The sequence below is a fragment of the Haliaeetus albicilla genome, chromosome 14 (genome assembly GCF_947461875.1).
Source record: "Haliaeetus albicilla chromosome 14, bHalAlb1.1, whole genome shotgun sequence".
NCBI classification, from domain to species: Eukaryota; Metazoa; Chordata; class Aves; order Accipitriformes; family Accipitridae; genus Haliaeetus; species Haliaeetus albicilla.
In genome coordinates this window covers 3,998,709-4,023,064 of record NC_091496.1, presented here as the reverse complement: position 1 = coordinate 4,023,064, position 24,356 = coordinate 3,998,709, and the positions used below count along the sequence as shown (strand labels likewise).

Sequence of the window (24,356 nt, the reverse complement as noted above, 5' to 3'; positions counted from 1 at the left end):
TATTTTATTTATTGGCAACAAATCCAGTGAGATGAAGGATCTAATATCTCTGTCTTTTTCCTTGAATATTGAAGAGTAGAATTCATCCTATTCTTGGTCTTTTTATCAAGCCAGGGTTTTATTTCTGCTCAGGGAACCTCCTGGAACCTCACATAAGCTAGATTGCATGCATGCCATGTTGCTGGAGTTAGTACTTTGTGTATCACTTAAAAGAATGGATTTCAAATATCCTTGTGGCTTAGACATGTAGAAATGAACACTGAGTATGAAAAGTGGACAAACGAGAAGGTTCAAGATAATCTTAGATTTACTAATATCAGTTCACTAAGTTGATCAGGTGAAGCAGTCTTTATAATTGCTGATTTCATCAGCATTTCAAGTTATTTTTTCAAAAAGTAGATAGACTTCAAGTACACGGAAAAGATCTGTTGTTTCAGTGATCTAACAATTCTTAAATTTAAAACCAAAGCTAGTGTGGGGAGAGAACAAACGTTGGTAATTTTTAAGCTTAAAGGTTCAGCACCACTTACCAGTTAAATTGCATCTGAACTATAATCCCTAAACATTGGGACAATTAGGCTGGTAATCATCTGTGATATGTGAAGTTACTGTGGTTACCAACATATGTGCATAGGCCTGACTTTATTTTATTTTTTCTCCAATTTGTTTTTCTGCTGTGCTAGCACTGATATTACCAAAGTGAAACTGGGAGCTCTTGCTGCTAAGGATTTGGGTTGCTCAGTGCTGTGATACAGTCAAAAGTTTAATCTGTGATTTAGGGTTGTTGAGTGTCACTAGAATAGAAGTTATTTACCAGGCTCTGATAACTTGCTGGGAATTGACTATACTGCTGCAGTTTTAGTCACTATTGGTAACATTTAATTTCTGGTGTGTCAGGAGGAAGCACTGATGAATCAAAGATATCTCTCTTGTTTAAAGAAGCCCTAACTAGAGGGGGGGGAGTGAAAAGGAGTGCTTTCTAACTTGTGTTACTGGAAATGTCTGCAACAGTGTAATTCTGTGTTTAAGGAGCAGTTTGGGTTTTAGTAAAGGCCTTTGCCTATCATTGGGCTGGCAGTAATGACCGGCAGCTTAAAAAAAAAAAAAAGTAAACTGTTCCTTGAAAGAAATAATTGAGAAACTGGTTTTAATAGAACTATTTCTAGGCCAGAGCTAAGTGATACCTGTTTGTTGTCCAGTATAGTCAGCTGTGATAAGTATATTTCTGTGTGGTGATTTCTAAATTCATCAGTTTATTTTTGTATGCTGTACTTGCTTAGCTATTTTACTTTTGATAGAAGTAAATTTATAATATACTGGATGTTTGTGTGAAACTCTGTGGCTGAGGAGATGGAAGCAAATTCGAGCAATACATTGGCAAACCTCATGACAGTATAGTATTTAAAATTGCACACCTGTGTACATGTTTAACTCAAACTTTGTTTTACTATGCAAGAGGTCCTCCTGTACTTCTCAGCATGGGGTTAAGAAGTCCTGTGTTTTAAAAAATGCAAAACCAAAAAGCCACATCCAAACCTCCCAAAACCTGTTTCCTCAATGTATATGCATACTGCATAATAATTGGACATGTTTTACTGTGTTTCAACCAGGAAACTTTCATGTCTTCGCATCCTTATGCCATTTTAAGCAGAGAACTTTTCCAATGGAAAAGAGAGAAACTTTTTAACAAAGTCTAAAAAGCTTTTTTTGAACTGCTTTGGGGGAGAGCCATAGGTACATATAGCTTTTTAAACATCATAGCCAGGTGGTTTGAAATCAATGTTAGCTGCACTGAGTTTCTGGGAGTTGCAGGAGAAAAATTTCTCTAATTCTTTCCAGATCCAAGGAACAGGGGTTTTTTGGTGGTGTGATTTGTTTTTGTTTTTTTTTTCTTTTTTCTGTTTTTCTTGGTTAAGACTGTGTGTACATTCCAGTGTCTAGGCTGGGCAAGAGTGTCTCCGTTGATACTTTGTACTTGCTGGTGTGATGGTTCCATGTGTTTGAAATAGTTGTCCCACCATGCCTTACAGCCTTCTGTAAAGGGGAGTTAGTGGAAATTTTAATCTGTGTATTCGAGTGGCTGTATTCGTGCTAGTCTGTTTTGGGATGGTGGGGGGGGGGGGGGGGAAGGAAAAAAGTGTCACATGAACAACCCTGAAGGTCTTTGTCCATTTTCAGTCAGACTCTGTTTTCATAGCACTCCAAATGCTTTTTTGCAGCTTAATGGCATGGTACCTTGGCAGTTTTCTAGAAGAGCAGCATCTGAGTTCCAAGTCCTCTTGGAGATGTGTGTGTCCTTTTCTGCATAGCTGCTCTCTGAAGAGCAATTTGAATATGCCAAGCAAAGCTAGTGTTTTTGGATTTGTTTATTCTTAAGCACTTGTTCCTAAAGTCATGGATTTCTTTAACAGCAGCTTCATGAAAATACTTAGGTTAGATGCAAATTATAGCAGCCTTAAGCCTAATTTGCAGTATATTCTGCAAAGTCATCTTATTTTTCCCTTCCTCCCCCCTTAGAGTTTGTCATGCCTGAAACCACAGAGCTTTTTGCACAGAGAAGTCCTCTGGTAATACCAAGCGTGGGGACATCTCTAATTCCAGCAGAGATCAGCCAGCAGTTGGTACAACGGATATAATGGTTTCTGGGTTGGTAAAAGGAAAAATTATCTACTTCCAGCAGTTGCAAGACCAGTGTCTGCATGGGTAATAAAAGGAAACTTCCACTGTCTTCTGCCAAGAGGGCTTTCTACGCAAAGCAACCAGAATGATCCACTTCTCTTATTTAGCAATGGGAACGCTTACAATAATGGCTTAGATGCTAATAGCCACGAAGGAAGCTAGATTATGAATTTAAGGCACACCAGTACTGCCTCTGGACATGTTATTGTTTGTTGTGCAAATAAAGTAGCTCCTTCTGCTTAGCCTTCAGTGTGGGGTAGGATTGCCCACAAAGTAGCAGAGGTACCATGATACCTAATTTTTTTTTTTAGGAGTTACTTGCCAGTGAGAGTGGTATTTGGAGTTCACTCTAGTATGAACCCCTAGTCTGCATCCAGCTGCTCATCTTTTTTTCTCCTTTTGTGCTGGTGCTAGTAGTAAGCTGAATTGGAGAACTGATCTGACTAAAGAAGTTAGTTATGCTGATCTTTATTGTAGCTGCTGGTGTAGGGAGGGGGAGGATCAGGCACGAGTGGGTGGAATGGTCCCTCTTGGCAGTGTTGTAGATTTATGCTAGACTAGATCTTGTATCTACAGTTTATGATTATGAGTTATCTCAAACCGCATTTAATGGGTTGCTTTTTTTCATAGGAAAAGCTTGCGTAAAACTGGTACTTGCGGTAGCTCAAGGGCTTACAAATACCTTTTTTTAATGCTTTGTGAAAATTACATGGAAAGTCATTGAGTTAATGGAATTTTCACTTCTAAAGTTTCTCAGATTTTAATCTAGGTGTCATATCTGAAAAGCCTGCCTCCAGGTACTGTGTAAGAGTTTTGTGATGTCTAGAAAAAGGGCTTTACATGGAAAAAGACGTGTGTCATTAGGATATGCATTTGTTTGTTTCTTACTGTCTCATGACTGCTGGAATGCTGGAATTCTTCCAAGTTCATAAATTTTCTCAAACCATTATGGTAAATTGGCTTTGTACATACGGACTTCTGTTTTCAATGTTTGTTTAATATTAATAAATTAATAACCCATATATTTTTAAACATATGTATAACTCCATTGACACTGCTATCTTTATCTTTTAAATTTTTTAGCCTTAATTTTGTGTGAGCTGCCTGTCCCTTTTCTCTCTCTCTGCAGAAGGATTTTTATCTTGTCTAGCTGTACTGATTGAGGTCCTCTTTGGTTGTGGCAAACTGATCTTTGACCCGGAGAAGCAAACAAATCTCCTTCTAAAAATACGATCTTTGGGATCTGTCCCGGTTATAAAATGCCTCTTTCCAGCAGGGTATTATCTGACCACGTAACAGTGCCAATTCCTGCAAGTGTTGCCTAATGTATGAAGAGCTTATCGTCTAATGTTTAAGCAAATGTAACAGCATCATAAATAAAATTTATTCTGTAGGGTAAATTGTCTTCTTGCATGCTAGGATAAAGTTCCATAAAGAAGAAAAACCCTACAGTGTTATCTGGTTTTATCTGCCTTCATGTCCCTTAAGTATTTAATATAAGATATATATCTCTTTCACGTTGCGCACTTTTTTCCCTCTCCAGATATTAAAAGGTATTAAGAAATAAATATGCTTTTGCCTTGCCTGTGGCATGGTATAAACAACTGCAGGTATGATTCTTCTCAAAACAAGTGTGTTTTGGTTTCTAGTGGTGACTTAGCTTTGAGATTGGCAACTTTTATTAGAAATCTGTGTCTCATCAGTTCCCAAATTCTTCTCTTTGGTTTGGTTGGTTCGTTTTGTCCCTGTTGTAATTAAAGACGGGGACTAGGTTTTCTCTTGGAGTTGAGCCTCTTCGCGCTGCATATTAGATATACTTAGCTGGTCGTTTAGTTATGCAGACCAATGGCTTAATGTTTCCTCTTTTGATGGGGTTAGAGCAAGAGGGTAGTGCATGTCCGTATGCTGTTCAAACGCGTTTTCCCCCTTGGGGCTGCATGAATAAACCAGCTGCAGGCATGGGCCGGTGCTGGCATTGCTGTGTTAATACATGCCATGCTATGATGGAAACTAGCTAAAGGGAGAGGGAACCTGAGTTTTGTTCCTATGCTGTGTAAAAATCATGACACGTCCCTTGTAAAGCCCGCAGATGGACAGCCACTAGGCCAGTGCTCTAAAATGTACGTATTTTAAGGGGCCACCCTGATCTAGCTCCTTGCTGTCTCCCTTGTCACTGTGCGGGACTGCTTGGATACTGTTGCTAGTGTGGTGATTTTTGTCTGCCCAATGTGGAAAGAGCGAGCTAATTTCTCTGTCTGTTAACGCTCAACCTCTGACTTAATCTCTTTCCCTTCTGAGCTTTTGTATGAGTGCTTTTTCCTCCAGTCCTTTGTAGTAATCCAGATGCTCGTGTTCTTTTCCTCCTACACAGCAGATGGAGATGGCATAAGCCTTTTGATGACTGCTTCCTTCTTTTTACATAAGTTTTATGAGCTGGTGAGTTCGTTAGTTGGACATGGTAGAGCTCGTAAGCCCTGTCCAGCAGGTGGTGCATCGTTACCTTGCCAATAATTATATATATTTTAAGGATTTTTTTTAAAGTTTTTAATTTAATCTGGGAGGTGAGCTTTACCGCATGGTTATAGGAGAGGGGAAGGCAGATCCCTCATATGACTCTGATGAATCTGTTTCATTTTAGCCAAAAAACCTATTCTGAATTTAAGTTAATTACCTAAATGCTGTGCTATTCCAAACTGTAAGAAAGCGACTCGGAGGTAATTTTGCTGGTTGAAGAGTTGAACTTCTGCTTTCTTGTGTGTTGTTCTAGGCTTGTAGCTCATATGAAAAATACTTGTTAAAATTTGGCATGAGTTAGATGGTCATCTTCCACCCTCCAAGAAAGTTTAAGTAGGTTAGCAGCTCACTCTCTCTGTTCCAGTATCGCCCGTCTAGTGGAGGACAGTTTTTGGCTTGCTAACTGCTGTGCTGCTCATCATTTTAACCTTATTGAAAAGTTCTCACCCCACTGAGGTGAATGAGACCATTTTTTCCACTTCATTGAGGACTTGGGCCTACGTAAATTCATCTGTTTTACATTTATTTCACAATTTACTTTTTATTTTTTATTTTGCAACTTGGAGCTCCATTTCACAACCACAAGGCTTGGAGGCGTATTTTGATGGGTCCTGTAAAATAGCGATGTAGAAAATTTTTAATAAAAGAGGGGGAGCTTAGTCTCCACCTAGCGATTTAGGTAGTTGCATGCGAATGTTACTGATCTGCATGTATGACAGATCTTACTGGAGATGTAAAATATAATGTGGCTGTTATTTAAATTAATTCTGGCTTCTCATTTTTTAGGAATATCTTGGTGGATAAGCCCAATGATCAGTCTTCAAGATGGTCTTCAGAAAGCAATTATCCTCCCCAGGTAAGCATCTGAATCTCGGCAACTGTATAGCTGTGTGGTACAACTTAATATATACTGGAGTTTTTATTTTAAATGTAGGCCCCTACTATTTATATTGACAGCCTTTATAGGCTACCTTCTCTCAGTAAAATGCAGGTTGTTGGTACATTAGGTGTTTACATTTCCAGCAATTTATTTGTGATCTTTCAAGTGCTTTTTTGTGGGGGAGGTTTCACGTTTCATCCTTGACAATCGTGGTTGTACTGGAAATAATATAACCTTATGGTTAGATTAAGCTGCTAATGAGGCATGCAGGTCCCCCTTTGTCAGCACTACTGGTAACTGTTGTAGATTGCTGGCCTTGAATCCTAGATCTAAGGAGCTTGTATTTGTTTCCCCAGTAGCACATTTAGGAGCGTAGACTCTGTTTAAAAAGACATGAATGTCACCTCTTCTGTTGGTTAAGCAGCTTATTAAAATAAGATTTTTATTGATTTTAGCATCTAATTTGCTTTTTCACTATTAATTAGATTGTTAGATTATCCAGAAAAATATGCTTATCCTTTTACTTATTTTTTTTCTCCAGTAAATGTGTTACCCTTCTCTTTTGCTGGTTCTATACCTTATTACTCTGGTACTGTTTGGTCAGCTTCTCTCTCTCTTATGCTGGTTGTTTTAAATTCTTTTGTTTAAAACACTGATGCACAGCAGAGTGTGTTGTGCAGTATCTCTCTCATGCAAAGTTCTTCTGCTTATCTACTTATTTAATTCCAGTACTCCTCATGAGTTAAGTCTCAGAATTTTTGTCTACGTAAATCTTGCTACTTTGAAGGTGTGTCTAGACTGGCAGCTCCCTATTGCAGCAGGTCATCTCATCCAGCTGAAAAGCTTTCATCTTGATGAGAGGGAAAACTATCCTGTTTATTCCATTAACATGTTTCATAAACCTGCTTGTGAAGACTAGTAATTTTGATCCTCTTGATGCCTTTGTGCATCTACTGCTCTTTTAATTTTGTTTTTTTACATAAATAAATATATAGATAGATAGATATAACAGCATAGGAATTTAGTCCATAGCCTTAAGCACTTTTAGTCTATCTAGGAACTATCAGTTGCTGGGTAATGGGTATAGAGCATATATTGTATACCAGTCTGTGCCATCCTTTACTTCCTTTCATGCAGGAAGCACGTGTTTTTCTTAGGGCTGTCTTGGTCACAAAGCAAGGTTGGCTTGTGGTGTAGCTTTGGGCAGGGTTTTTCACCTGAGGTGCACTTAGTTGTTGCTAAAAGTTGCTCTTTCATTTTCTGAGCCATCCTGAATATTTCGTGCTTTTAAAAACCTGATTCTGGAATGGGAATACATCTCTTGTAACTAGGTGCTTTAGAATATTCCCAACCTGTGCTTAAAGCTGGCAAGCAGTGATACAAGTTATATTCAGGCATGTAGCTTAAGCAGGGAATAATTAGTGGCAGACTTCTGTATAAACCACATGAGCTTGTTAAAGAGATGTCTTCCAACAATTTTATATGTATTGATCATGACCTGAATTAAGATGCTGTTGCAGAACTGTTGAATCCTGCATGCTAAGGAAGTCACTTAAACCAAACTTTTTGGTAGGGGAGAAATGAATTAACGTCACAAATCTACCTCTTGCTACCTTGCATCTACCTCATCTCTCTCTCTTATCTCGTATCACACACACTCTCTCTCTCTCTCTCTCACCTCTCCCTCATACACACCCTGCATTCCCTCTTACCTCCCCTTCCTCACACACCTCTGCCCCCCTTTCCCTCGCACATCTCCCTCTGTTGTACCCCTTGTGCTGTCTCTCACACCCCCCCGCCCCGCACCCCCTGTCCATCCCTCTCTCATACTTATCTCTCTTATATATGAGGTATCCAGATTTGAGGTCCTTTGATCTGACTTAGAAAAAGTTAGTCTTCGTAGTGGCAACTGAGATTGGCAAGACAGTATTTCAGTTTTATTCTGTGTTATTTAAAGACAAAACCAACAGAAAACCTGGCTGCCTAAGTGGAAAAAGCCATCCTGCTGGATTCCTCTTACTGGAATCCCTGTATCCAATAGTGACAATATAAAATGCTGCGTAGTTGCTCGTGTATTCCACAAGCCGAATCCTGAGTGCTGAGTGAGAGAGATGATCTGTTTGCAGTGTCTCTAATATGTACTTCAGCTAATTCTCATGCTTCTAACTTGATTGTTTAATTATTCATGTAAAGCATTTTTTACAGTGTAACTTCTCTGTTGAAAAATTAACTGGAAAGAGGGAATAGGGAATTAAAATTGTCAGAAGAGGCCTGTGTGCAAAGAATGCTGCTTTTGTTATTTCTGTGTATGCAGAGAGAAACAGTTCCAAATTGTGTTGTCTCATACTTGACAAAAGAACTTCAGATTTGGTTGCACTTTGCTCAAAATAGCTAGTTCTCGCACCTTGCCCATTGAAAGACTGCCACATTTTAATGCAGGTAAAACTTTTATACAGGTTTTCTGCTTCCTCGTTCTTGCAGATGGCTGAAGTTCTTAAGGCATATTCTTAGCTTGAAAAACTTCAGTTGAGACAGTGGGTGACTGAATTGTAAGTGTGGTGAGGAGAGAAGTCGGGGGGGGGGGAAGTTTGTTGCTTTATGTTACAATTTAGGTATTTCATATTCAAAAAAATGAAGATATATACACATGACTTTAAATCCCCAGAATAACATCATGTATTCTATGGAAAATGAAGTTGCAAAGCATTTTATGGCTTGTGTGTTGGCATCACTTCATTTGAAAATTGGTCGCTTTGGCAGTGACGTACTTGTTAAAATGTGTGGGTGGCCATAATAGTCCAGGATAGGAAGTGAACTAAAACTCTGTAAAATAAAGCTTTCCTTGTTTCCAACTTTGTTAGCTGAAACTAGGGCTAAGACACAACACAAGGACTAATGTCAGTCATGCTCACTGGAATGTGCCATGAGATTTTAATAAGTTCTGCAGCCCTAATCGCTAGTGTTTGTCTCATCAGCGTGTCTCACTGTAATGTAAGGGTTTAGTAACTCTGTGCTGAGGTGGTGGTCCTCTGCTGGCTTTGAGGTGAAAATATGAGTGAGTCCTTAAACATTGATTTATTCCCTTCCCTTGTTGAGTGAAACAAAACCTCTCCAGGAACCTTTTCTTTCAGAGTATTCCTCTTGCTAGGATGAGCATGAATCAGAAGAACATAGGTAAAAATCTGAGAACGCGTTCAGTAGCTCAACAGAGATCCATACGTTGCAGTAAATGAGCTGGAGTCTGTATTAAACCTTTTTCAAAAGGGAAAGAAAATGAAAGTGGAAGTCTAGGCACTTGAAATGCTGCCATGTGACTATATTTAGTAAAGGGTTTCCTCGCTTTATGGGTATGGTAGAGTTAAATAATTCTTGTGGCCATGAAAGCCACCAGTTGGTTATGAATGAGTGCCAGTGAAAGGAAATACATATGACAGCTGTTTTTCTGTTTATTAAACTAGATATCTTTCTTGAGTCTTGAAATAGAATGACCCAGAAATTATATATTCAATAACAAACTTGTTATGTAGTAGCCTATTCAGGCAGAACAGGGCTGATCGTTCTATTTTTAAACTAGTTCTAGGCTTACATAGGAAGTGTGAAGCAATAAGGCTGGTAATGCTGAAGACCTTGGCCATGTCATCAATGCTCATCCTGATGGCTCCAGCGATGGCCTGACTTGGAAGACTGTGTGCAGAAGAACAATTAATTCCCTGCAGTGGCTTGATTAATAATGCATAGAACAAAAGGATAGATTTTTATTTAGTCACGAGCTTAATTGCAAAAGCAACGGGTAGGTTTGTGCAGTGGACAGGGGCACCTCCTGTTATTTTGTGTTTTTATTTTCACATGCAATACAAGTTTCACTACTCCCTAATAAAAAAAATGCTTGAGCAGAAATGGTTAAAGAGAAAGAAATTAATGAAGTACAGTGGGACTCCAACTATACAGGCAGCTTGCATAGTGCAGTTTGGAATCTCATCCAGTGTATTTGATGTGGAGATATAAATTTTGAACAGTTGAAGAGCATATGTATAAAGTTAGTGACACTGTCCAAACAATTGGTTTCAGTTTTGCATCTGAGAAGACCAGTTTTCCTCTCTTGATTTCCATCCTGCTGTGTAGATTGTATCAGGAACTAATTTAAAGTACATTAATAAAGTTGTGTGATGCAGAAGCATACATATGGTTGTTATCAAATGGTAGCAGAGACCAGAGCTTCAAAAAAGTTTGGAATTTGCTGCAGCTCCTGGTGTGACAGGGCTGGATTTGCCTTTTTTTTTTTTTTTTGGGTGTACCATAACAAGCTGTTGAGGTGCTGAAGTTCCATACATTACTTCCTCTACTCTGCTCTTTGTGCGTCTTCACTTACAAATATATTTAATCATAAAGCAGAAGTTTTACTCTTCTAATGTTTTGTAGCTTTTTTTTGTAAGTGTTGTAATTTGAGGCTTAACAATTAGGCTGAGGTTTTTGCGCAGTTGCACCAATTAATGTCTGTGTGCCATGCTTCTAATGAACAAACACTTCAGTTTATAATTTGGATTTTTGGAATACTTCATGAATACTTGGACATTAAATGTCCTGATGTTGCTTAGAGCAATAGGATGGAAAAGTGTCAAATATCTTTGTATATGTATTTGTCTGAAATATCATAGACTTGTTCTCTCCAGGTTGAATAAATGACTTAATCTTATGCACACTTCTATCGCATCTTTCAAAGTTACAGAATAGTCTGTCACATCTAAAATCCTGGTAGCAGTCCAAAAATATCCATGCAGCCAGCTGTTTGTGGCTCTTGAGGCAATGTATTTTTTCAATATCAGTGGGATTTGTAGCTGGTTCCTGCGGTGGCAGCAGTGTGTATGTTTGTGTATAAACACAAAAAGTACATCTATGTATATCTTTTTATATGTGTCTGTGTATAGGTATTAAAAAAATATAAAAATGCATATGTATGTACAGGTATTGGGCCACGGGCTTTAAAGCAAACCTGTCTTTTGTTTCCATATCAGTCAGCAGATAAAATCACAAAAAGGTTGTGTTTAGCTTTTGTGCTTATATTTTCTGTAAGGTCTGCCTGACTTGGCAGGTGATGGGATATGTGGAAGCAGGAAGGAGGGCTGCAGAGTTCCCTCTGTCTGTAGGTTTAAGAAATGACTGATAGCCATGTGGAGTAATTGCCATACCTTGCTCCCTTCTAGGCATGTATGCCAGGATAAAGGATTTAACTGCAGTCCTGGTTTTCTCTCCCTTCATTTAGGGTAAGAATTGAATAATGCAGGATGATGTTTGTGCCAAGCTTTTGCAAATCTTGTGTGGTACTTGAGAAAGTATGTCTTCATGACCCAAGCATTAGGTTTGTGATTTCAAGCAAGATTAAGAATTGCAGTTGCTGATGCTGGTAGTGCTAGCTTCACTTTCTCAGCTTCGGGAGAAATCTGCAGGGAAGATATGATGATGTAGGAGGAGTTCTTAGATGTTGTTGTGTACTGTCTGTTCTGCACGGGAATTTTGGCAGTGGGCTGTGCCATGTATCAAGTACTGCCTTGCTCATTACAGGACCATCCTTTTGCTCATACCTTCCTTTTCTCTGCTTTAGAAAAAGCTGTTTTCTGTATAGAATTTTGTTTTTTCTGAAGTTTGGGAAGTACTTCGAGACAAAAGCATGGCTTACTGCTAGTTAAACTAACAGTGGGTTCTGACATTCAGGTGGACGGTGTTCACAAAACTAGAAATTTTTCATCAAAAAAATAAAATCTGGAAAGGCACCAAAGCACTTTTCTGTTGTACCCTAGCAGTGCTGATACTCGTTTATTTTCTTAATTCTGAAAAATTTTGAGTCACTGGAAACATCTTTGGCAGTAAATCTTCCTTATTCTATTAGGCACCTATCCAGTCTGCGTTATCATCTGTGACCAGTATATGTACAAGTATTTCTTTTAAGCTAAGTTTTTTGTAAATGTAGTGAGAACCAGCCATTGAAATCAGACACTTATCCTGATGGTCTCTAGAACGATGTCAGTACTGCTGCTAGATTGAGTATTAGTTGTTTTATAGGGCCGTGACAGACTGAAAATGAAATTGATGGCAAAATTTGTTCTGCTTCTCACCCAAAAGATACCCTTCTAGGGTAAGATTGTCCTACTGATGGAGCTGTTTAGCACAAGCAGAGTGATGCCCATGGCACTTTATAGGGAGATACTAGTCTCTACTCGGGAACCATAGAAAACAGCCAAATGCATGCAAATACTTGATGTCGATGAAAGACTCAAGATACTGCGTCATGTCTGGTTTGGCAGTGCTCCTTCTTGAAGGAAAGGGCCACCAGCAGGGCCTGCAGTGGGAGGTGTCGTACAACGCCTTACTGCTCTGCTTGTACTGTAGCCTTGATCACAGGGTTTTGTAACAAAATCCAGCATGATGAGTAATTGCGATTCTGCACTTTGTCTCGTTTCTCTGTTGTGTACTGCTTATTTCTGAGAAGTTAAGGAAGAGAACTAAACACATTGTTTTCAGGTATAAAACTTGACGTATTCTGCAAAACAGGATGTCTCCAGGCTCCCTCCAAGACCTGTTTTGTAGGGGAAGGTTAAATAAACTTGGTGCTTGATGGTCCCTGATGAATGGTGCAAGTGCTTCTTTGCATATGCTTTTCCAGTGGAACAGATCTTTTCTTCCAGCGGTGCTGGTGAAGCTGGTAGCTGGGGCCTGAATATAAATAATCTGACTATTCATATACTGTGGGGTGGACATCTGTGTAAGGGGGGAGCAAATGTTCACAAGGGAGAACATTTTCATTGTTTTATGTGTAAAGCCCCTTTATTGTCAGTTAAGTGGCTTGGTTTTATTTGGTACGGTTAATAAGCAGTTGGTTCCTATGCTAGCCACACATCAAACTTAGTCTGTGTTCAGTGGTTAAATAGTGTCAGCCCAGAGAGGAAAAGTAATTGGATGTTCTCTTAGCATGTGGAACATACTGTATTTATCTAATTGTGTATTCAGTTTAGGTTTCATTTCAGGCTGTAGTGGGCGTTTGAATCATCACTCTCCGTAGTTTGATCCTATTTGCCAGATTTCAGGAAGTCTTGCATCCAGCTTGAAGGAATATATGTAAGCCCTGAATAGAAATGCTAGGAATAGGTAGTTTGACCAAATCTTTTTCCTGGATAAACTGCTTTTAAAGTAATATTCCTAAAAACCCTTTGCTTCATTCCAGGAACAAAGGAGAAAATATAATAATGGGGAGAGATCATCTTAACTTTCATTCTCTGGCTTTGTAAACTGAATTTTTGAAGGCTGTAATGCTTATCCTTTCGTGTGTTTTGCAGCCTTGGCTTTAATACTAAAATTCACTGTTCATTCTTCTGCAGTATTTGATTCTGAAACTTGAAAGACCTGCCATAGTCCAGAGCATCACGTTTGGCAAATACGAGAAAACGCATGTCTGCAACTTAAAGAAGTTTAAAGTCTTTGGTGGGATGAATGAGGAAAACATGACAGATCTCTTATCCAGGTAAGATGTGATTTCATCAGCTATGGTAATCATAAAGGCTGGACCAAAATGCTGTTCCCCTTCACTCCCAAGCAGACACGTGGCTAACAGTGTAATAGAGTTGTGGTTGTGATCCTGCAATTAGCTGCCCTTGTGTTTATGGTTAGGTCAGAGAGCAGCAATCCCAACACTTGCTCCAGGAAGCCTTCCTTATTCTGCTCTAACCACAGAGGATTTGTGGAGAGTGAACTCTTCGAGATTTGGAAGAGCTGAGAGCAGGGTGCTGTGTTGCTGGATTGTGATTCCTTTCTTCTGTGTGCTTGAGGCACAAGAGAAATGAGTCCCCAGGTGTGGGTAACTTACAGTAGCTTTTAAAAGCCCAAGTAACCTGCCTATGTCAAGAATCTTGTTGCAGCTGTAAAGGTCTGAACTAGTCAGCTGCTCTGCCTTTTCCTGAATGGGTAAATAAATCAAATAAGCAAATGGAAAATCCGTGATTTCCTTTGTTTAGTTTGATTTGGTAGTTGTGCTGATAGGGACTAAAGAAAGAGCCTTTTGGCTATTCAAGCTATTTAGAACTTCTGAGTAGTTGCCATTGTAAATTTGCAAGGGCCTTTTAAGGAGTCTTCTGTTTCAGAAAGGGAAATGATAATTTAGGTATCTAGGAGTACAAGAGAAATGAGTAGCAAGAACTAGTCTTTTGGAGGCCTACAGAAGGAAAGCCCACCTCTGGGGAATGTATGGGTGTACGTCATCTGTAGTCAAGCAGAATAGCCATGGAGAAACATGGGAAGTTCTTTGTTGCAGGTGTCCTTCAGGACCATATAGAAACCAGCCACAACCCTTCTCACCCTTTTGCCCTCTTTAGATAGACTAGTCTTGCAATTTGACTTTATTGCTGCTAGAATTAGGGGGGAAGAGGTCTTAGTAGCATAGTAATTATTGATATCTAATGCCATTTCACTTGCACTGAAGTTTAATAAAAATCCTTATTTTGGGACCTGTACTTGCATCTTCAGTAAAAATGGACTTAAGAGTTTTGATAAATTATACTAAATATTTGATATTTTTATAAAGTAATGCCCATAAATGGATCACAAAGCACTTTGGCAGTGTGATAATTCTGAGAGCTGGTCCACCTCCCTCTTGAAAATGGAAAAGTGTGGTTCAGGCAGATCACTTGCTGAAGTCAGAGGGTTATAGGTGCAGATGAGCAGCACTGATCCAATGTCAGTTCCCTCCTGAAACCCCTAGCCAGTTCTGCCTCCCAGGGAGATATAAGATGGTGGATAGCAGTCCAGGCGTTGGTCCAGCATGCGTACTTATGATTCATAGTAATATGAAACAAGCTTCGCATTTCAGGCATGACCTAGATTGCGTTTATTAGCTAGTCCTAAAATACAAGGTAAGATTTAGTAACCTTATTTATTTTTTCCCACAGTGGCTTAAAGAATGATTATAACAAAGAAACATTCACCTTGAAGCATAAAATTGATGAACAGATGTTCCCCTGTCGATTCATTAAGATAGGTAAATGCATTTTTTCAGCATTCTGAGTAGAAAATAATCTCTTCTTATACTTGTGCCAGTCTTGGCACTTGTGACTTCATTGTACTCAGGCAAAGTATCCACAATAGCTGTTCCATTTCATGATCTTTTAGGCTGGTTAGATTGGAACACAGTGAAGTCCTGCTACTGAGAAATAATAGCTTCCTAATTTAAATCCTGGGGAATGAAAGTGAAATACAGTAATTTTCAGAAATACAGTTGCTGAGTCAACTAATTGCTGGAGAAGCTGCTTACTGTCCTACTATAAATTGCGATGCAGAGCTTTAAAAAAAAATCATTAAGCTAAATACTGGTAAAAGTTTCAGCATTGACAACCCTAGAGTTTGAAAAAGGTTGAAGTCTTGTTCTCAAACATGCTCACAACACATAGAGCAACAGCAGAAGCCTTTCTTGTTCTCTTCCTGCTACTCTAATCATGTCTCATTTCTGGCTAAAGATGACATCCGGGGGCAAAGAAGAATTATAACCTGTGATGCCTAGTCTTGTTTCTCTGGTGAAGCTTGCTAATGGGGATGCTAATGAAGACTGGTTATTGTGACTTGTGATGGGAGCAGGTGAGGATCTCTCTTCCTTGCTTCATGCAGGTCAGAGAGAACAAGTGTCTTACAGTGGATGTCAGTGATACTTCCTGGATTTAATCCAAGACTTTAGAGCCTTTCAGCTTTTCATAGCTCAGTAAATTTATCTACCCTTCCTACCTACTGAGATAGTAAAAGAATTACTGGTTTTAAACTAGCTGTTTAAGGTTAAAAATAGAGCAAGGAGGTAATTGCTGAAAAATGAGATAAGATCCTGTTGATTAATTTAGATGCACTTAGGAGGGTTTTGAAGTGTTGGGCAATTCCTTTGCCAAGACTTGGATGATAGTGGCTGTGTAGGGGCTCCCCTTGGAGCCCTTTGCTCTAGTGTCTTCTACACAGCTTTCTGAATCTCCTCTCACATTTGCCTGAGGAATTGAAAGCTTCAGGCTGGGAATCAACTTACTTGTGTGCCATAAACAGTGGTATTTCCCATTCTTAGAGAAGTAGAGAAATTGGTTGTTCATTGGATTTGGTTTTGGCTGCTATTTTTGGAAGCCTCTGTAACACTTGGCTTTAGGAAACCTCAAGAGGAGCAGAAGAATAGTTAAGAGTTAAAGGTTGACTACATCAGGAAAGTTAAATCGATTTTTTTTTTTTTTTTTTTTAATGTATTCTGATGCTTCCTGCATTAGGTTTTTGGGAAGTGTTATTTTTCAGCGGCTAAAAAACAGCAGGTAGTTACTGGAGGGCTTAAAGGGGTAAATGGAAAGATTACTAGCTACTTCTTTGGATGTGTAAATTATATTCCAGCAAAATGTGTTCTGAGGTTATGAAATGAGGCAGTAAGTTGAAACTTGTTAGGAAAGTGAAATGCTGATTAATTTCTACTACCAGGATTTTCTCTCTGACATGACATGAGTAGTATTAATAGTTATGTGGCTTGTTTTGTTGGGATGGGTTCCTTACGTAGCAATAAGCATTCTGTGTTATATACATTAGTATTAGATTTGTATTTAACTGTCACTTGCTCACTAGTTATGGCTTGAGATGAGTTTTCCTTTTAGCTACATCTATACCTTTTGTTTTTTGAAGCTATCTTCTATGAAGAAATTCCTATGCTAGGACAGAAATTAAAATGATCTCTTCATCAAAATGTATTAAAACCTCTAGTTGATGGCTAGCGTCATTTTGTTTATGAAGTTGTGAGTGTGTTTTTTGCTGTGAAACAACTGCAAAATGATGTTACGAAATTCTGTTATTTTTCAGATTCACAGCTTGAATATGTTTTCAGTTTGTTAAAATTTCCAAGCTGCTAGCCAAAGTAACTCAAAATTCGAAATACCGTGCTGTGTTCCTTGTAATGCTGCCAGTAAACATGAGGCCAAAATCTGCCCTTTTGGACTCTCAGAGACTGACACCACAAAAGTTACTGCTATCAGTGAGGTTTGTGTCTTTGGGGAAGGCATTAGTTCAGCAGCGACTTGTATCAGGCATTTACTTTATAATTCTGCAGATAAGCATACTGACCTATACACCACTGTTAATAACACAACAGTGAGCTTTATATGCACGGACAGGGCAGGAGGAACATGACATGGGTAGATCTGTGAGAGGGGAAAATACGTTCTACAGCTTCCATTGCTCATGTGTTAGAGGAATTTTCAGACCATAGAAAGCAGAAAAAATAACTTTTCTCCTTTTGTCAAGAAAAGACTTGCACTTCTTTTGATTTAATTAGTTCGACTGCAGTTTCTTAGCACTGAAATGCCCAGTTGTGCAGGCTTTTGACCTACTTGATAAGTGATTTTTACGTTTAATGTAGCACCTCACTGAAGAACTTGGGAGGAGGAAGATGATATTTATCTGGACTAGATATTGAAGAACAATCTTTTTAATGTCTGTAAGCTTTGTTTCTGGCTCTGTTTTTGTGGTTACTCCAAGTAGAGATTTTTCTTTGTACTGTGTCCTTGAAAGCAGAAGGTGGTATAAAGAGTGATTGCCATGAAAGAGCTTGAAGAAGTGCCGGGTGTAATTCTCATGCCAGTTCATTACTAGCATGGGAGTTACTAACTAGGCTTCAAGATTTTTAAGCTTTGGTGTAATAGAAAAGAGCAATACTTTCTTTATGGATGTTTCCTGCATTTTTACAAACGTACACTGTTTGTGTGTCTACTGCCTGTAGATATGGCATAAGGAAATTAGCTTGAGAGAAGTATTTGAAATTACTGTACTGTGTTTAATGCCTCTGCTGCTGTCCTCTCTAGCATACAGGGTTGCAGTCCTTGTCTAGGCATACCTTCCGATTATTGAGAAATATCCACTAAAATCATCCTTGTGTGGTTAAAGAACTGTTTAAGTGACTTAAATACCTTCCATTTCTGTTAAAGGCATATTGATTTTTTTATTATTATTTTTTTTTCCTCTGCTGGGCACCTCTTACTGTAGAGTAACAGTTCAACTAGTCTGAACAGTTATGTGTGTTTCAGGATGGATTGCTGTAGTACATGCAGCAAAAAACCATGCTGAGGTGGCTCCGTGGTAAAAACTGGAGGAATACTGTAGCTTTAGGCTTCAGGTTCAACACCTTTAATTGTCGTTTATTTCCATCTCCAAGGTGTGTGTGGGGAAAAAAGCAAAGTAGCAAAGAGTGGATAGCACAAAGTGCGGTCTCTACAACTGTATTGCAGGCCATGGTATTCACTGATTTTTAGAGGGGGACATTTCTTAGCTCTTGCAGAGGCTTTAGTAGGTTTGTCTCTGCCTAGGCTGCAGTGTGAAATCTGAAGTGGGTGAAGGGAAGGACAAATAAAAACCAGCCCTTGGGAGATGTGAGAAAAGAATGAGTTGCACCCAGGATCCTAGACTGCTGCTGCCTCCAAACTTTGTGCAAAAATAAAAATGGGATTTGTGTGTCACACTGACAAGTAATGCTTATTGCTGTTTGTATGACTGTTGCTACTTCCTTGCTGCACTTAGTGTCTCCTTCTTCCAGGTCTAGGTTAGATTGTGGCTGCTTTAAAAGGAGATTTGTCTAAAGAGCTATGCACACCTATGGAGGCCTCAAAAAGGAGAGGGCAGAGGAAAGGACGAGAGGTGTCTCCTTCGTGTAGCCTGGGAGCCAGGGAAGAGGTTCAAAAATGGGGAGATGATCCAGCTTGATCTTTTCTAACTGGAATAGAAATGACATTACAGTTTCAACCCTTCTGCTTTCTTTCTTTTCCTACTCCTGTGGAGTAGTTTAAAAAGATCAGCTTCGATTTTCTCTGTCTGTGCAGCACTGGGGAAGCATTTACTTTGCATTCCCTATACAACTTAAAAGTCTGTGCTTTCCTTGAAGTTGATGATTGCACCATGAAAATCTTGATCTTAAAAATCAGCATTTCTGGTGTTTTGTTTCCTTCTTATAAACAAGACTGTTGAAAGCTCTGAGTTAACTGGGGGGATGGGAAGTGTTAGCAAGTTGATGGCTTTGCATTTTTTTTGTGTTGATAGCTACCCAGGATTCTTATGCACATCCCCATAATGTCTTTTGTGCTGTAGTTGGCTACCAAGATAAGAGGGTGAATTGTTAAATTTTTCTGGGAGAAGCTCATATAAGTTCTGAGAGAAACTGTTGAAAAGAAATAGAGGTGGATACATCTGTGTTTTTTCTGGAATGAGGTGAGAAGGTGGTAATACGTGCGTTTTGCTTTTTACCCAGTAAACTTGGCGTTAGGAAGTTGGCCTCAGGTTCGTCATCAGAAAATGTATGGTCTTGGTCCATTTGAGGTGGTCTGTGGTTTGGTTCAGTGTTTCAGTGCAATAAGCTGATAGATAGACTTTGATTCGTTACAGCTGAGCAAATACCAAATTTAACTTCGGTTTGGTCTGGATCTATGCATTCAGGTCTGAAGACAGATCAATGGTGGTAGCCTTACAGGTGGTATTTTGTTAGTCTGCTGCCTTAATAGGTGGGATATCCGGGATTAAATTTATCTGTGTACTTGGATGTAAAAGTAGTAATATTTTAGGGTGTTAAGGTACCATATTGGCAACACTCACCTTGTGCAGAGGACAAAACTAAGCAAGACAGAAGTTTCTTGGGCAGAGTGTATGCAATGTGTGCAATGTGGATGCAAGACAGGCAGCTCTTAGTTTTTCTGAGCAGTTCACTGTCCTGTGTCCACAAACATGTCACTACTGGAAACTGCTCTGAAAGCATCTCACTTTGTATGCTAAACAGTCAAGTAGAAAGAAACTGAACAGGATGATTTGAGAGCTGTAATGTACAAAGTGCCTACTTATGGATATTAAAATCAGTTAAGAATTGAATATTCCAAGTCTCTTTGGATCTTTTCTAAAAATCTCTTCTCTTGGTGACTGTTCCCAGAAGTTGTCATAAGTCTTTAGCAATAGTTTTGTAGAAACACCCTTTAAAATTTAGAAAATCATGTGTTTGAACATATGCTTTGCGCCCAAACACATTGCAGAAAATAATAGATCTAGCTTGTTTGAAGTATAAATACTTAAGAACCTTTAAGAGATCAGGAATAACTTTAAGACAAATTTTAGGTTTTATTCCCTCAAGGAGTACGTCAGAAAACTTTTAGTTCAACAAGTTAATCTCAGTGGTATTTCATATTGGTTTGAAAGACAACAAGCAATTTCTCTGTGGCAAAAATAGTTTCTGTGGAAGGGAGGAAGTATTGGACTCCATGCTGTTGCTGGTAACTACTCATTCATCTCTAATACTATCTTTTCCTGTTTATCAGTTACGGTCAAATAAAAAGGAAACAAAAGTATTTGAAATGAAACCACTTGATTTCACTGCAATTCTAAGGAGTCAGAGTTCACACAAAAGTTTTCCGGGAGTTGGAATTGCTTCAAAAAGCAGAACCAAGTCTTAACTTGAAGATTAATCAATAGATCAGTGCAAGACCATAGATGTTAACACAGAGTAGTAGAGAAGCCTTAGGTGAGAGGCTGCATTGTGTTTCACGGGTCATTTAATATTTTAAGTGTGTTTGTACCAATATGCAGATAAAACAGTATTATCCAAAAAGCTGCACAGATTTAAGCTTTAAAAAAAAAAATTAGATACAGTTTTTAAAATGGAAACTGACAGTTTTCCCTCCCTCCCTCCTCCACAACTTGCAGACGTTACTAATTTTGTAAAATTTAAAATACCCAAGCTTCTTGTCTTCACCATTAGGGAAAATAATTGTTGCTGACAAATGTGGAAATAAATGTACTGTGAGGAGCAAATACTGTCGCTGGTATGCTCGTGATTCCCATCCATGTCAAAGCTTGTTGCCTCTTTGAGCTGTTTTAAATGATAGTATTTTTGCTCTTTTGCTTAAAGCAAGCTTCTGCTTTGTAATGATCTGCTGTGTTAATGTTGCTCGGCACAGGTTACTTTAAACGACAACTTTAAACGTGACTTATTTGGTAATTTTCCTAAGCTTACTTAAATGAACTAGAACTTATGTCAAATCAGAAATACTGAATTTTCTGTAACCTTTTAAATGTATTCTGTTGAAATAGTACTATGTATAGCCTGATGAGACTAATGCAGTGGTTGTTAGATGTTTATGCATCCTTTTTCTCCTTTTCCTTTCTTCTCCAGTTCCACTCTTATCCTGGGGACCTAGCTTCAATTTTAGTATCTGGTATGTTGAACTTAATGGCATTGATGATCCAGATGTGGTCCAACCGTGCCTCAACTGGTACAGCAAGGTAGGCCTGCATTTTAGATGTCTGTTTGAAGATTTGTAGTCTCAAAAATCTTGTGAAACTTCTCTTACTGGAATTACGTGACCTTTTCATTCCTTGAATATCAGCTATTAAAACAACAAACACACACAGTTAAAACGCAAACCACATGGCTGACTTTGACTCAAGTGAATCTTTTTGAATTGTTATCTGCTTGGTCTCTTTAAAAAAAAAAAAGACAAGAGACCCCCCCAAAAACCCCAAGCCACCACCACTAAAAAAAACCCAACAAACAAACCCCCACCCAAAAAACCCTACAAGAAAAAGCCTGCTATGTAGACATCACAAGAAAAATATAAAAGAAAGGAACACTGAGTCAAACAGGACAGTATTAGTAAAATCGTATTTGTACTGGAAGGGAAATGAACTTAACAAAACCAGATTTCATTTCTCCCTCTACTTGCCTTTTGATTAGTCATTCTTTTACCATACCAGTCTTTCTGTAGAGCTATATGTGAGCCTAGAGCCTTTTGGGTTATATATGCAACTTTTGTTAAAGGGTATAAAAATGAGCTTGTTCTAAAGAGAATCCATGTTGGTGTCTTTCCTGTTGCTGCTCCTTGCACCTCTGATGTTTCCCTCTTACTGTCTTTTTGCCGAGTACTCTGGAACAGAAGGGAGCTGATGCCACTGGACTGTGAGATATGCCATTTGTCACTCTGATAGACAGAAAGTTCAAAGAGTTCTAAACATTATTTGTATAAACTGTATTTGAGTACAACGGATGCCTCTTCTGTGGGAGGGAAGTGCACATTGACAACCAGAATTCATTTTGTTGCTGCTTTTTATGCATAGATCTTCTGGAACAATTAATGAAATTCATATTGTGTTGCAGAGAAGACATCTTTCCCAGCTGAATAAGACTGAGTAGTGGAACAGTATATCTGTGCTTCCAGAAGGAAAAACTTAAAGGGGGATAAAGATTGTGTGTGGTAATAGTAAGACTCCTTCACCAGTTTATGGTGCTGCCAGTGTGGTAAAGAAACCTTGTGGCCATGCTATCTGGCTCATACGTGTTTATACCAACACCACAACCTTCTTCATGGAGGATTTAAGAACAGTACTAACAGTCACAGTGGAAGTTGTCTGTAGCTGCTTTATGACTAAAGTGATACTGTGGTTGTCTGCTGATTACTGATGTCCAGTTCTGAAAAGTCTGGTTGACAGAGGCTGCTGATGGTTTTCTGTTTTCTTTCTGCTGCCTCTGCACATGGTGGTCTCACTGGCTTTTTTGACCAGTTGCTGCAACTAGGAAGCTCTGATTTTTATATTTTTTTGGTCAGGAGCCATTTGATGATGATGTCAGCATCTGTTTTGTTCCATCTTATTCCACGGAATCAACACTTCTCATGGTCAGCATGTATGTAGTGACAGCTGCTTCAAGGGGTGCCAGCATTGTTCTTCTAAAGCTTAGAGCCCTAAAGCAGCGAGGCAGAGACTTAGTCATGATTGTTTGGGCTCTACTAGGATCAGTTGCCAAGTTTTTGGTGATGAGTGCATGTCTCACTGATGTTCTCTCTCGCAGTCCTGAGAGGCCGCTGTTGCCGGATCCACATAGGAGGATATGTGTTGACCCATATTTGGGGAAAGGCAGAAGGGTTGACCTGTTTCTTCCAGTTCTTTGGGATGGTGTGAATATTCTCATGCATGTTCTTGGAAGTCTCAAAGGCTTTGAAATGTAATAATTCTTTACTGCCTGAGACATCAGATGAGAAGAAGGTTCTACATGAAGTTGCCCATCCTTTTGTCGTGTGTGCTTCAACCAACAAAACCTCTTTCCTGAAGGGAGTGGAGTTGGGGGTAACAGATAAGGACTCGAAGCAGCAAGCGTGCTCCTCAGTGCCCTCCCTACTGCTTTCTCTTTGCTGACCAGCTCAGCCTACTGCCTCCTGAAAGCCTTAACCACTTTGCTTTTACTGAAGAGTGGGCATACTTTAGCAACTAAGAAGTGGCAGTTTATCGATGGCTATCACTTTTGGTTTTGATAATGAACACTTAAATATTTTTAATTCTGCTAGTGTATTTGACAGTGTTAATATCTCAGACTCATGATCTTGTTACATTTTTAACCATAGGAATTATTTACAGCTTCAGATCAAAGCTATTATTTGGGTTGTCATCTCTTTAAACCTGTATGACAGCTTTTAAAAAGGAGCCTTTTATATACTTTTATACATCTTTTTGCATAAAAAAAAAAGTTTTAACATTTAACTTCTGAAGTACTACTATGGTGTCACTTGAATACAAACTTTTATATTGCATCAAGTGGCTAACCTGCGTTCAACAGTAATTTCACGTTTTATAAGCTAAGCTTATCAGTCATGAGAGGCTCAATGGAAATACACCAAGTCTGAATTTTGTCTAATGTCTAAACTAGAGGAGCTGGAAGTGCAGAAGCTGGTTATTACTGGTGTGCAGCTATCCTTTTGCTTACTATCCCTTTGAGCAACAAAGAACCTAATGTGGTTTTGGCCTTGACTGATGTAAGTGAATATTTGCTTAAAGACAATGTTTTGGGTATCTCTTAGAAAGAAAAAAAAAGTTTTTTTTTCTAGTTGTGCTGTAAAACTCTTTCAGCTTTAGTATTCCTTTACTACAGTCTTGCGTTTTTATCAGTACTTGTCCTTGGCCTTTTTCATGTGGGCTGGGAACTGATTTTCTAAAAATGCATAGTTCTGGCTATTTGCAGCTGTGAAATACTGATGGATTAAGAACTAAAAATATAGCACATGGCCATGTTTCTTTTTAGCTGCTTCGGTTTATGAGATTCTTGCTATAGAGCCATTATTTTGAGAGCACTAATTTTTGTTGAATGTCAGTGTTAGTTCTAGGTTTTCAGAAAGATTCTATTCATTTAAATACTATGAACTTCACTTTTAGCAGTGGTGTCCATTTAGTAGTAAAATCTTTTGTCTGTAATTTGATCAGTCTTATAGATGCTTAAAGGTAC

General features: G+C 38.8%; 1 protein-coding gene across 3 annotated transcripts in view; it reads left to right on the top strand.

Moving 5' to 3' along the window:
- MKLN1 (muskelin 1) overlaps positions 1-24,356 on the top strand; it is a 106,724-nt gene that overhangs the window by 8,586 nt on the left and 73,782 nt on the right. For 2 of the 3 annotated variants that reach the window (XM_069801540.1, XM_069801541.1), the window contains exons 1-3: positions 5,980-6,049; positions 13,444-13,586; positions 21,261-21,370. Coding sequence is in view for 1 of the 3 variants with exons in the window: in XM_069801539.1 (XP_069657640.1) it covers positions 5,980-6,049; positions 13,444-13,586; positions 15,007-15,095; positions 21,261-21,370 (412 nt within the window). In the remaining 2 variants the exon portion in view is untranslated. Of the gene's footprint in view, positions 1-5,979; positions 6,050-13,443; positions 13,587-15,006; positions 15,096-21,260; positions 21,371-24,356 lie in introns of those variants that run through there. The other variant, XM_069801539.1, reaches the window with a different exon arrangement.